This window comes from Ursus arctos, unplaced genomic scaffold (assembly GCF_023065955.2).
Source record: "Ursus arctos isolate Adak ecotype North America unplaced genomic scaffold, UrsArc2.0 scaffold_37, whole genome shotgun sequence".
In the NCBI taxonomy this organism is placed as follows: Eukaryota; Metazoa; Chordata; class Mammalia; order Carnivora; family Ursidae; genus Ursus; species Ursus arctos.
Window position 1 is genome coordinate 28,201,749 of NW_026623053.1, and position 13,792 is coordinate 28,215,540.

At 40.9% G+C, this 13,792-nt stretch overlaps 2 protein-coding genes across 9 annotated transcripts in view; one reads left to right on the forward strand and one right to left on the reverse strand.

Annotated features, from left to right (window-relative positions):
• The first annotated feature begins 59 nt into the window (after positions 1-59).
• DMAC2L (distal membrane arm assembly component 2 like) lies at positions 60-11,366 on the forward strand. 4 transcript variants are annotated; one of them, XM_026513533.4, is made up of 5 exons: positions 60-155; positions 6,648-6,759; positions 7,648-7,856; positions 8,438-8,609; positions 9,813-11,366. In XM_026513533.4, exons 2-5 carry the CDS (start codon positions 6,653-6,655, stop codon positions 9,925-9,927), a joined length of 603 nt encoding a protein of 200 aa, XP_026369318.3. In that variant the 5' UTR covers positions 60-155; positions 6,648-6,652; the 3' UTR covers positions 9,928-11,366. The 4 variants fall into 4 exon arrangements, with proteins under 4 accessions (XP_026369318.3, XP_044245420.2, XP_044245418.2 ...); XM_044389483.3 differs by lacking the exon at positions 60-155 and adding an exon at positions 225-707; XM_048217869.2 differs by lacking the exon at positions 60-155 and adding an exon at positions 6,192-6,527.
• CDKL1 (cyclin dependent kinase like 1) overlaps positions 11,084-13,792 on the reverse strand; it is a 56,868-nt gene continuing 54,159 nt past the window's right edge. For 4 of the 5 annotated variants that reach the window (XM_026513701.4, XM_026513697.4, XM_026513699.4 and 1 more), the window contains exon 10: positions 11,084-13,473. In XM_026513701.4, coding sequence (XP_026369486.1) covers positions 13,366-13,473 — 108 coding nt within the window. In that variant the 3' untranslated portion in view covers positions 11,084-13,365. The remainder of the gene's footprint in view (positions 13,474-13,792) is intronic. The other variant, XM_026513703.4, reaches the window with a different exon arrangement.

Here is a 13,792-nt window from a genome sequence, read left to right on the forward strand (position 1 = left end):
CGCCTCCCGCTCAGCCGCCAATGAAGAGCGCGCCTGCGCCCCACGTGGGAGCGGCGCCAGCGGCCAATGGACGCGCGCGGCGGAGGGCGAAGGGCAGGCCGGCGGCGCCGTGGACGCGGGGCGCGCTGGCTCGCTCGCTCCTTTCCTCCCGCGCTGTGAGTAGAGGAGTCAGGCCCCGAGCGGGGCGGAATTAGGGTGGTGGTTACGCTCTGCCCTTTTCCTTCTCCCACTGGTGGGCAGACTGAAGAGCTGGCCTGTCGAGTCGGACGGCCTCGGTCTTCACCGCCCAGCGTCGTCGGGGGTGACGGGGGGTGACAACTCTCCTCTGGGCGGGCCCAGCTGCCTCCCTGCCCCCGGCTCGGCCCGGCCCCCGCCCCTGGAGGCCGGTTGCTGGTCACGGGCGGTCTCCATCCCGGCCCCCGCCAGGCCGAGTGCCCACTGCGGGGCGCTGCCTGTCCAGCCCTGGCTCCGGATGGAGGCTCTTTGTCTCCTGGTCTTGTTTTTGTGGGGCTCCTGGCAGTGCCCTTTCTTGGTGCTGTAGATATCGAGCGCCCAGGAGAACCAGGCGGCTCGGTCCCTGCCACCATTTAGCAGTCTGCTTCTTTATCTTAGATGCTGGGTCGAGATACGGTTTTAAATATGCTGTGTGCGGCTGCGTGCCGCGACTCACCTGTACGGGTCTCTTCACCCGTTTCCTTATCTGTAAGGTGAGGGAAGTGGGCTGTGTAATCCCTAAACCACCATCTGACCGTAAAGTTAACGTGATTCACAGTTACCATGGCAGTTCAACACCCGTACTCTGTGCTTGGTGGCAGTGTTTAATTTTTAGGGTCAGGACAGCTGAACGGAACAAAAGTGGAATGTTAAAAACTTTATTGCTGGGCGGACTTTGTTTGAATTTGCTTCCAGCTATTAGTCTGGTGGCTTGGGGAGGTCATTTCGCCTCTTGGCCTCAGATCCTGCCCTGGGAACTAGGAGTATGAGCCGTGTCCCTCTCATAGGGCTGGTGTGTGGATGACATGAGATGAGGCTCGTGGGTGTTTAGCACAGTTGAAGTACAGTTGACCTTTGAAGAGCAAGGGTTTGAACTATTCTGGTCCACTTACGGGCAGATATTTTTTGATAAATCCAATACAGTACTGTAAATGTATTTTCCTTAGGATTTGCTTAACGTTTTCTTTTCTCTAGTTTATTATAAGAATACAATATATAGGGGCGCCTGGGTGGCTTAGTTGGTTAAGCATCTGCCTTCAGCTCAGGTCCTGATCCCAGGGGCCTGGGAAGAGCCCCACATCCGGCTCCCTGCTTGGGAGAGTTCGCTTCTCCCTTTCTTTCTCCCTCTGCCTCTTCCTCTGGCTTGTGCTAACCTCTCTCTCTCTCAAATACATAAATAAAATCTTAAAAAAAAAAAAAAAGAAAATACAGTATATAACATGCAAAATATGTGTTCACTATGTTACTAGGGTTCTAATCAAACAGGAGGCTGTTAGTTAAATTTGAGGGGTCAGATCTTACATGCATATTTCAACAGCTAGGGGGATAGTTGCTCAAGGGTTGACTGGATAAATTACTGCTTTTAGTATGTTTAAATGATTTTACTTCGTGGACAGTTGACTATTTTTGAAAACAATGTAGAATGTTACTTGCTTTTTCCTTCACAAATAGGAAAAAAAATAAGAAATCATTATTTGTTAAATTCAACTTTTTGTTTTGAGATAACTGTAGAGTCCCGTACAGCTGTAAGGAACAGTAGAGATCCTGTGTACCCTTTACCCATTCTCCCCCAATGCTAACATCTTTTTTTTTTTTTTAAGATTTTATTTATTTTTTTGACAGAGAAACAGCGAGAGAGGGAACACAAGCAGGGGGAGTGGGAGAGGGAGAAGCAGGCTTGCTGCTGAGCAGCGAGCCCGACTCTGGGCTCAATCCCAGCTCTGGGATCATGACCTGAGCCGAAGGCAGACACTTAACGACTGAGCCACCCAGGCGCCCCCCAATGCTAACATCTTGCAAAAATATAGTACAATATCATAACCAGGAAATTGACATTGATACAGCCTGTTGATCTTACTCAGATTTCCTCAGTTTTACATTTGTGTGTGTATTTGGTTCTATGTAGTTTTTTTTTTTTAAGATTTTATTTTTTTTATTTGACAGAACACAAGCAGGGGGAGTGGCAGGCAGAGGCAGAGGGAGAAGCAGGCTCCCCGCTGAGCAGGGAGCCCAATGCGATCCCAGGACGCTGGGATCATGACATGAGCCGAAGGCAGACATTTAACCGACTGAGCCACCCAGGCGCCCCGGTTCTATGTAATTTTTATCACATATGTAGGATTGTTGTGTTGCACCACAGTCAAGCTACAACACGCTTCCCCCACCACAAGGGATTCCTCCCGGTGCCCTTTTGTAACTATCCTTCACTCCTGCAGGGCACCCACTCCCCAATTTGTTCTCCTTTCTAAAATTTTGTCATTTCAAGAATGTTCTCTAAACAGAATTATAAGGTATGTAACTTTTTGGAATTAGCTTTTATAATCCCTTGAAATCCATCCAAATTGTATGTATCAAAGGCTTATTCCTTATTGCTGAGTTCATGGCATGGACGTACCACAATAGGTTTAACATTCACCCATTGAAGGACATCTCAGTTGTTCTAGTTCTTAGCTATTTGGAATAAAGCTGCTATGAACATCAGTGTACTGCTTTTTGTGTGAGCCTGTTTTTGTTCTGTGGGATAAATGCCTAAGAGTCCAGTTGCTGGATCATACATATGATAAGCACATGTTTAGTTTTGTAAAGAATTGCCAAACTGTTTTCCAAAGTGGCTGAACCTTTATACATTCCCACAAGCAATGTTTGTGATCTGGTGTCTCCTCATCACCAGCAATTGGTGGTGTCACTATTTTTTATTTTAGCCACCCTGTTAAATATGTAGTAGAGATGGTTGTTTTTTAGTTTGCACAGGATGTAGTCGATTTGCTACTAGGTTAAATACAAAATTATACATTTCTATGGTCTGTGGTCAGACCCTCATGGGACACTTGAACCCAAAGTAGTGACTTGTTTACCATGTGATTTTGCGTACATGCTTCTTAGTTTAGCAAGGTGAAGGAACTCACAATACACCTGCTCTTTGTATAAAACCTTTTTCTTCTTACCGTCTCCCCTAGGTTTGACCGTACATTAATTTGTTTCAGTTAAGTAATTTCAAATCAAGAGCTCATCGTACATTCATTCATGCGCCCCATAATGTCTTTGGTATGACATCTATATTCATGACCCCACCCTCAGTTGAGAATTTGTATTCATCTTCCATCTATGTCAGAACCTGTAAGGTGTTACTTCAATGAGCCCCATGTGATATTGACCTAGGAATGGCTTTGGGGAACTTTGCTTCCAATTCCTAATGAATTCTTCAGTTCTATTTCATTAGACTTTCCACATCTCAGGAATAAGAATTGGCATCACTGATTTGCAGTGAGGTGGGGCTGTAATTTTGGGGAAGATCTCCCCAATTCCAATATCACCCCATCCCTCCACATTTTATTTACCCTCAAGAACTAGTTCTTTAGTTCAGTCTTTTGAACACTTAGTTAGCCATCACTTTGAATAGCCCAGCTAAGTAAAAACAGAACTTCCACTTGGGAAAAAAAAAAAAAACTTACTGTTTTTTATGCAAATGGGAACTCTCAACCAAACACTCAGAAACACTTTGTGTATATCCTATTTTGAATTAAACATTAGAGATCTGGCCTTCTCTAAGTTGCAAGCATAATTGCAATTTTTAGAAACATGTGCTCTAAGCCAGGTTCTGATGGTAAGAAGGAGCTTTTTAAAATGATTTTTAATTTCTGAATTACTTATAATTTAGTAGTGGCTATTTTTTTTTTAACTTGCTGTTAACTTTTTTTTTCCCCATCATTAGAGCTAAATTCACCAAGTCACCACTAGAGGTCTCCATTTTCCTTATAGAAAACATTCCGAGAGGCAGCTGCTTGAATTCCTCTGAAATTTCTAAAATCAGTTAGCACAGGCACAGTTGAGAATGTAAAAACCTACCAATTTATTTTTTTACCTTTATTGCTAAGTAAAATTTTTATAGTCATGTTTAAATTATTTTAAATATAACATCTAATATTTTTGGAGATCATGGTGTAAATTTAGTCTTTCCTTTAAGCTGAATTACAAGGTGAACCAAAATGAATCAAGGAAAAGTACTCAATTTTCACAAACCACTCTATCTGCTTAATAACAGTCTCTCTGGTTTTGCCTTTCTCTATGGAAATATACCAACCATTGAAGATTACTAATTCGCAAATATATATTAAACTCTTGCATTAGGGGGATGGGAATGTGCTAGGTGCTAAGAAAAATGGCAATGAATAAGATGTGATCCTTGCTGTCCTCTTTGTTCTGCATACTTTTTTTCTGCCTAACTCGAAACTTTTTTTTTTTAAGATTTTTTAATTTATTTATTTGACAGAGAGAGAGAGACAACCAGCAAGAGAGGGAACACAAGCAGGGGGAGTGGGAAAGGGAGAAGCAGGCTCCCAGCGGAGCCCAATGTGGGGCTCGATCCCAGGACTATGGGATCACGCCCTGAGCCGAAGGCAGACGCTTAACGACTGAGCCACCCAGGCTCCCCTAACTCAAAACTCTTAATTATCCTTTAAGATCCATCTCAAAAGACACCTCTAGTGTGAAGCCTTCCCTTCACTCCCTCCTCTAGGCTCTCACAGGACTTGTTCATACCTCTGCTAAGACATATTGCATGTTATATATTTGTTTTTATGTTGTCTGTCTTCTTCATTAGACTATACGTTCTATGAGGACAAGAAACCTTGTCTTTCTGTGTCTTTCCTTTGTTGTTTTTGTAATCTCACCATTGTATCTCTGGCACTAAGTATAGCAGACATTCAATAAATACTTATTGAGTGGATGGATGGATGGATGGATGGATGGATGGATGGATGGAGATGGCATTTGAATGAGGTCTTGAGGTTGGGTAAGATTTCCACAGACAGGATGGGGATGTGGGGTGGGGAGGGACAGTAAATAGGACAGCCTAAGTTGAAGCTGGAAAGCCCAGATAAATGAGATTGGCAGCCAGTAGAGTTATCAAAGGTGGGCACAGGTGGAGAGAGCTTTAACAAAAAGCTAGGAAGGGCTGAGAACAAGAGAGCAATAGCAGAGGGAGGTTTACAGGAATGAAGGCAGATGGTGGTAGAAAAGAGATGAAGAGGAGCGCCTGGGTGGTTCAGTTGGTTAAACATCTGCCTTCTGCTCAAGTCACGATCCGGGGTCTTGGGATCGAGCCCCACATCAGGCTCCTTGCTCAGTGGGGAGCCTGCTTCTCCTTCTCCCTCTGCCTGCTTGTGCTCTCTCTCTCTCTCAAATAAATAAATAAATAAATAAAATCTTAAAAGAGATGGAGAGGGGAGAGGATCCCAGGTTCTGCTCTCAGACCTCATCTCTCACTGTTCTAGAACCTCAACATCTTCAGTTACTTCTTAGCTCTAAGGTTCTCACTCAGGCCTCTTTCTAGTCTTCTTATTCCCCAGTTCTAGTACCATCCAGGACTGGGGGAAAAGCCCTGGACTGGAAGGAGGAAGAACTAGGTTCAAGTTTCAGTGCTACCATCAATTAGCCCTGAAACATTGAGCAAGTCCTTTTAAATGCATGCATTTATTAATACCCCGCCTTGTTCCAGAAAGGATTTAGGGTGTCAGCAAGTTACTTAATGTCAGGGCTTCAGTTTCCTCATCTCTAAATGGTCTAGGTGGTCTAAGTTCACTCCAATTCTCCCATTTTGTGACTCTGATTCTAATGATTTGTTGGTTATCTCCACTTAGAAGTTCTGCTAACACTTCATATTTAGAATATGAAAAACTGGGGATCGAGGTGGCGGAAACCTACAGCCTGTCCTCCTGACACTTCTGTTAATGACGTCACCATCCAGCTGGTGACCTGGGACCAAAACTTAGTGTCCTCTTCAACTATTCTGGCCGTTGCGCCACCATCTCACTGAGCCATGTGGAATCCACCCTGTAATGTCATTCCCATTCTTCCCCCACTTGGTCCTTTCCCATGGCCACATGTGGTTGAAGCCCTTGTTAGCTGTCTCTCTGTTCTGTTCTATTGACCCTCATTCTTGCTGTTGTCCAGGTACTATTCTGAAGCATAGCTCTAGCAATGCCAGTGTTCTTTGCTAAAACCTCAGTGACCCGACTGCCTGCAGCAGACAGTCCAAATTCCCTTGCTGATCATGTGCCACCCTTCCTGATGTGACTGTGCAAATTATCCACCTCCTCTTCCCAGGATCCCCATGTCCTCACCAAACGGAACTACCACATGCCTTAAACATCTGCTGGCAGTCCTGTGGGCAGACTCCAATTGAGGGTTGAAAAGTGCAACTTAACATCAAGGCTGGAAGGAACCTTAGAGACCATCTGAATCCAGCCCCTCTTTTCTGCAGCAAAGAAACCAAGAAGCAGAGACAGGAGTGACTTGCTCAATAACTTTGAGTGGCAAGTGACTCAGCTTTATTGGCACAAGAGCATTGACTTTGAAATTGTGTAGTGAATTACTGGATGCATGGGACTCGGATTGCCAGCTAATCTAATATGAATTCTGTTTTGTGTGTCTAGATCACATGATGCTGTTTGGAAAAATTCCCCAGCAGTTGTGTGGCTTTAAGAAACTCCCATGGTCATGTGACTGCAGAAACTTCTGGGGCTGGTTGAATGCAGTGTTTAATAAGTAAGTTACTCTAACTGAAGTGAAGAAACATGGGGATTATTACAGCTAGATAAGTTGCCAGTAGCTAATTTGGTTATTTCTTGTATTTCAAATGCTTTTTTGTACAGTGTATGCACTAGGATCCTAGTTTTGTTTAGAAACAAATAAAACATACACACAGACATTCATTGAGTAAAGGCCAGAAAAATAGATTACAAAATATTAACTATGTTGCAGGATTTCAGATTTTTCACATCTGTCCTTTTGATGCCTTTCAAGTTTTCTAAAATGAAAATAATATTATTTTTGTAACCAGAAAAGCTCAGCAAATGTAATTTCAGAATATTCTATGGCTTCTTAAAGGATATGGTTAGCCTTCTGAATACTACCAAGGGGATTCAAGCTTTTTAAAAAGTGGGTCACATGCTTTGAAATACCATTTTGAAGCCAATGAAACTAATCTTGTTGCTTAATACAGCATTAACACGAGAGAAAAGGGCACACGTAGAAATTAGTATCACTTAATGAGACTGATTTAAACATAGATTCAAAATTATTCCCTTGTATATTTTATCATTAATAAAAACAATAATCAAGTACAGTTATGCACTCACTACGTGGTTACTACGTACCTCCTGGGGTCGAGCACGGTTCTACATATGAATCAATGAAGACACATGTGTTTTTGATAAACTCATAAAAATAATAGGCCTTGACTGAGTTCAGTTGGAAACAACAAGGGAGCAGGAAGAGCCATCGTATGTTTTTTTACCTGGCTCTTCCTAATATACGTATCTCCCTCCTCAGCCATTTGAAAGGAGAAGTTGAGGTACTGTATTTATGCTGGTGACTGGAGTTAAGCAGCTAGTGAGTATACTAAAAACGAACTGCTTTTGTTCTCTTGCCAAGAGTGGATTATGAACGCATCAAGGACGTGGGACCCGATAGGGCGGCGTCCGAGTGGCTGCTGCGCTGTGGGGCCATGGTGCGCTACCATGGCCAGGAGAAGTGGCAGAAGGACTACAACCACCTCCCAACAGGACCTCTGGACAAATACAAGATTCAGGCGATCGATGCCACTGACTCTTGTATCATGAGAATTGGATTTGATCACCTGGGTAACTACCCTGTCATTTGCTTATGGGAAATGTGGGTGATTTGCAGTGACATTTAGTTGCCTTTGACTCACTGTTATAGTCATAGGTGTGTTCCTTTTTGCCCTTTCCAGTACCATCCAGTCTTTATTCCTGTGTGTGATTCTTTAAAGTTAAATAGAGATTACAAACACCTTCTCCTTTCTCCCTTCACTAAGCTTGTCTCTACATGCCTTTATTTCGTGCTTATTGGTTTAAAATTCAAGGCCTTGCTTGTCAAACTTCCTTTGTCAAATTTCTGTCACTTGAGAAACTCAGTAACGTAAGAATGATCATACCCATGCAGTTTCTGCTTGTGTGGGCGTTTCTTCCCTTCAGTACTTGGGCATCTGATTACAGAATGGTCCTGTCCATCAACACAACCTGCATAGTGAACACCTTGTATGGTTAATAGGGTAGTTAATCAGCCAAGTCTTCCGAGGACTAAGGGGTTTCCCAGGACATAGGATTTTCACTCCTAAAACCAGAATAGTCCTGGCCAAACTAGGACAGTTGGTTAACTTAATGGTAAAGCAGATTCTTAAAATGTACCTTTTATCTCCCAGAGGGCCTACAGCATGTTGAAAAAATAAGACTATGCAAGTGTCAGTATATTGAGGATGACTGTTTGGAGAGACTTGGTAAACTTGAAAATTTACAAAAAAGCATATTGGAAATGGAAATAATTTCATGCGGGAATATCACAGACAAAGGCATCATTGCTTTATATCACTTACGGTAGGTGGTCAGTGCCCAAATGAAAACTTGATAATGAGGTTAAAATGAATAATTATAATTTAAATTAAAAAAAAAATTTTTTTAAGTAAACTCTATCCGCAATGTGGGGCTCGAACTGTCAACCCTGAGACCAAGAGTTGCACGCTCTATCAGCTGAGCCAGCCAGGTGCCCTGAATAACTAGAATCTAAAACAGTTGACAAGTGGTGCCTTTTTTTAATTTGGAAAAATACATAAAATGACTTAACTTTCATCTATAAATAATACTTTCAAACAGCTAAAATGATCAACCATAATACATTAATGCTTTATTGCATTTCTTAGGGGGCATCTTTTTTAAAAAGTATTTACTTAATAGATATTCATATTTTGGAGTGGCTGTTGCACTGGGGGACCATAGTGCACTACCATGGCCAGGAGAGGTGGCAGAAGGACTACAACCACCTTATTAATTTCAATAATTATGATTATTAATAATTAAGGCACCTAGCATGGTGGCTGCTGCAGTAAGCAATCAGCGGGCATTTGCTATAATGCTTCCTCTCCGTCTTTTAGAGCATTTTCCCCCATGTTCTGACAGTAACCTCAATATCACAGGAAGTTTGAGAAATTTTAAGTTTATTTTATTTTTAGTAATTTCTATACCCAATGTGGGGTTCAAACCCACAACCCCAAGATCAAGAGTTGCATGCTCTTCTGACTAAGCCAGCCAGGCATTTTCCTCCCCCCATTTTTTTTTATTTCTTTTTAGTAGAGAAATTTTAAACATTGGAACCAAAAGTAGTAGATTGTCTCTTACATTAGTTGAGGCTTTGAGGCTTCATCTTTTAATGAAGTTCCTTTAAGAACTTCCCCCAATTTTTTTCCCTTTCTAGATTAAGATTCATATTTTGTATTTCACATGCAAAGGAGTTCTATGCTATAATACATATATAATATTTGGAAAGATTCAGCTAGAATTATTGATGTAATTCAGAACAACTAAACTTCCCAAGGTCTGGCTTTGTTCCTAGCATGAATTTCATTTAAAGTAGCACTCTTAAAACTGCTGTTCTAAAAGTCATTTTGAAAGTATAGTATAGTATGATATAAATGCATTCTGTGTGTAATTTTTTCTAAAAGTCTTTAATGGAGTTTATGTTTAATGCTGTTAGGGTAAAGGCCAACTGAGGTAAATTTTTTTCCTTCTTTTTTTTTTTTGCAGAAACCTCAAGTATTTGTTGTTAAGTGATCTTCCTGGAGTAAGAGAAAAAGAAAACCTTATCCGAACCTTTAAGACAGCACTGCCTTCTCTGGAACTAAAATTAGACTTGAAGTAAAATAATAATATTCAATAAGTGTCTTATTTCAATATAAAGTATCATTTGAAATTATTGATCCTAAACAGCAATAAATATTATATAATCATCAACAGACCTTAAGGACGTCATATCATGACATTTCAGAAGCAGAGAGTTCATCATGTAGAAAATAAATATTCAGACATGACTCACTGAAGTTACTAAGTTGGAAGTAAAAATCTATGCACATTAAATCATTTCAAGAAAAATGGAAACCAGGTACCAGTTTAATTCTAATATATTCCTCATTTTATATAAATATCTATGTAGGTAACTCTTGAGGTAGATAATGACAGTTCTTTAAAGTGATTTAGGGGCGCCTGGGTGGCTCAGTTGGTTAAGCGTCTGCCCTCAGCTCAGGTCATGATCCCAGGGTCTTGGGATCAAGCCCAGCATCGAGCCCCACATCAGGCTCCCTGCTCAGGCGGGAGCCTGCTTCTCCCTCCTCCTCTCCCCCTGCTTGTGCTCTCTCCCTCTCTGTCAAATAAATAAAATCTTAAAAATATATATTTAAAAAAACTAAAAAAATAAAGTGGTTTAAATGTGCAACACAGATATTCTTTATTGTACTTTATCAGTAATTTATATTACTGTTACCTTTTAAAGTTATTGAAGCACGTTACTATAAATGTACAATTATGAAAAACTGAAAGCTAAATTTCAGATTCATTGGCGGACTCAATTATGAAAGGCAGACAGTGGTTGTTGAGGAGTTCATATTGCTTCCCAGGATTTGCATGCATTTCTCATGATCCTGCATTCCTGTGTTCTTTATAACATACACCTTTCTCTGGCTAATTTGTCTATTTTGTAAGCTTAGTCTAGGCTTTCATTAGAACTAGACATAAATACTTGCCTGAATTCAAATAGTTTTGCTGACTGCAATAGAACAGAGGAAATGATCATGAAGTCCAGCACAGTTATACTTATTTTTTGCTTAAATTAAAATATTGCCTTAAATAGAAAATTTTAACATGTCAATTAGAAACTAATTTTTATTCCCCCACGTATGTTGGATACTGCTTCATATGAGCTCAAGGGACATCAAAAAGAAGTGTAAGTGCAAAAAAAAAAAAAAAAAGTATAAGCACAAAATTCAGTTTATATCTAGAAAGCAGTGACAAAGAATATCATATATGGATAAAAACAGATCTTTATTTTTACCGGCTTGAAATGGCCCTGCTTCTATTACTGTTAATTATATGCCAACTTGTTTGTAGATTTCTGTATGTTTGGTTTGAACATTATGCTCGTAACTATAACCTTGACCAGAAATAATTTTAAAATAAACACTGTATGATGCAGCATTCGGGTAGAAAAATGAATTTTAGTTGTGTTTAGAAACCAGCTTATGTAACTAGCACTTGCCATGAATGATATACTATTTATAAATAAAATTGCCACTATCATTTATAAAATCAGAACACAGTCAATTAAAAAAAGACCAGGACATAGAACAGCCTCGTGTGAAACAGTGGGGATTCCATCCTGAACGAAGGGTTACGGATGTGGTTAAATCAAGCACTGGTACACGTGTCCTAGAACTTATTAGAAAAAATGACCGCTTGCATCTCAGATTTGTTTGATTATTGTGTGGCGAGGCAACCGATTCACCACGATTGAGTCTAGAACGACTTTTGTATTCTGAATGGTTTCCTACAAAACCACTGAATGAATTAGGCAGTTAGAGTGATCTGCCTCGTCAAGTGCATTGTTTTGGGTTAAAAAGGAAAACAGAAAATGTAAACAGAAGTGGGATGTCCTTCCTTGTCATTTGAATCGAAGCCACAGGAGAAGAATTGGATACTGCTGGGACTAGTATGTAACCCCGGTCAGCTCTTTGCAAGAAGCTACATACATCAGGGAGCCTTAGGATATCATTAAGCCGGCTGGAGTAGCCAAAATTATTGAACAGATGCCTGAATTTGGTGAGTTACTTAGCAGTTAGGAAATAAAGTCAAATGCTGTCATGAAGGAAGTTAACTAGAGCAGTAAACTAATTAGAGCACAGAAGAAATGCTTTGAAGAGACAGTAAAGTAGAATCTCAAAAACCATGGCTGGGAACCACCAAGGAAACAGCAGCAGCCCATCAGCCGAAACTGGCAGTGAGCCACAAGGCACAGACGTGAGCTTCATCCTGCCCCTGTGGTAGGGGACGATTCCAGAGCTTTTGGAATCCGAGCGGCAGGCCAAGTCAAAGCTAATTATACGTCATCATTTTAGGTATCATGATACAAAGCTAGGAATCCTCAGTATCATTTTGGACTATTTTCTAGTTAGTCGTTACCAGTTGTTAGCATAGTGTATGTACACACGTGCACACACACGTGTAGGTATTTATATGTGTGTATATATACACACATATGTATATGGGTGTATTTTATGTACACATACATACAGTGTCAAGAGGTATTTCAGGGACAATACCCATTTACAACCTAATGTCTTTCATGGTCCGAGTAAAAACTCACAAGCAATTTCTTCCAAAACCCAGATCATCATAGAGAGTCCTGCCTGTGGATCTGTCTCCAAGTCTGAGGCAGAGCTGGACAGAATGAAGAACTTACCACTTTCAGGCCGATAGGCTCAGCTCCCGTGCAGCCCGTAGGTCTTGTTCTCTGCCTTGATCAGCCTTGGTCAGCTGCCAGGCTTCACACCATTGTTTGCAAGGGGAATTGAGTCACCTGGAGGTGGGTGCTGTAAACCCAACTTGCCTGCAAAATGACTAAGGTGCAGCCTTTACTAAAGGTAAAGACAAAAGTGTATGTAAGAAATGTCTATTAACATCATGAAATATGTAAGCAAATAATTCTGTTACGCTAATCCATGATTTTAAGTATTTTGAATGACTCTTAAATATTCTAAAAATGTTTTAAAATATAAAAATCTAGAGATAGAGCAAGGAGGAAATGAAATAGTAAGCATTTTGATTTCAGGAACTAAACTCTTCTTAAATATGATGTTGAGACAGTCTGAAAGGCAGGGGATAGGACTCAAGGCAAAAGGGCCACAAGAAATACATATGGGTATTCTGTAATCCATTTTTCACTCGCTTCGTAGGGTACAATAGAAGTATAAATCCTTCTTCCATTGCTCATTTTGCCCGAGATAGGGGCAGTAGGTAGAGTTTATATTTCTGTCCATTAGCTCAGCTACTTAGATACAACAAAAATGCAAGTGAAAATCCAAACTAGTGTTTCCTTTCCGTTCCAGTCACCATCGTGAAGCCTGGAAGGCTGCCTCCGGAATTTCCCTTCCTGTTCTGCCAGGTGGCCTCCCCCGGTTTGTTCCTTAGGTTTTCTCCTGATGTTCTTTCAACACGGTGACTGTCTTTAAGCAAACCCTTCAGGACAAAAGCGTTTCGTTTTCTCCAAATGATTGACTGACGCCTTTTTCATTGTCCCTGTCCACGCCCCTTAGATGTTTGGGAATTGGTAGTTAGGTTTCCTCACATTCCAGTAGTACTTCTTATTCTCCAAAGCTGGAAGGAAGCTGCCGCTAGCCGGCTGACGGAGGCCCTGTAACTGCAAAGACAAAACGCACGATGAGGCTCAATGCCGTCCGCTCTTTGCATTATTGAGAACATATCACAAAAGAGGTAAATATGTCAGTTTTTCAGCACAGAGATACTTTTTCTGCATAGAATCCAGGACCCGAGGGAAGACAAAATGTTTAAATTTGTTCCCTTTTTCCTTTTGAAGATTTATTTTATATTAAAAAGCAAAACATGCACATTCAAGAAAATTTAGAGAATATGAAAAAGAAAAATTGACATGTTAACATTATTGGGGAAAAAACCCCCAGAAATTTACAGGAGGTACGAGCTTGCTGGGGCCTTAGGGT

Coding starts and splice junctions, on each gene's coding strand:
- DMAC2L (XM_026513533.4), top strand. CDS start 6,653: ATGATGCTGTTTGGAAAAATTCCCCAGCAGTTGTGTGGCTTTAAGAAA. Junction 6,760..7,647: donor TTGAATGCAGTGTTTAATAA/GTAAGTTACTCT, acceptor TCTCTTGCCAAG/AGTGGATTATGAACGCATCA. Junction 8,610..9,812: donor ATTGCTTTATATCACTTACG/GTAGGTGGTCAG, acceptor TTTTTTTTGCAG/AAACCTCAAGTATTTGTTGT.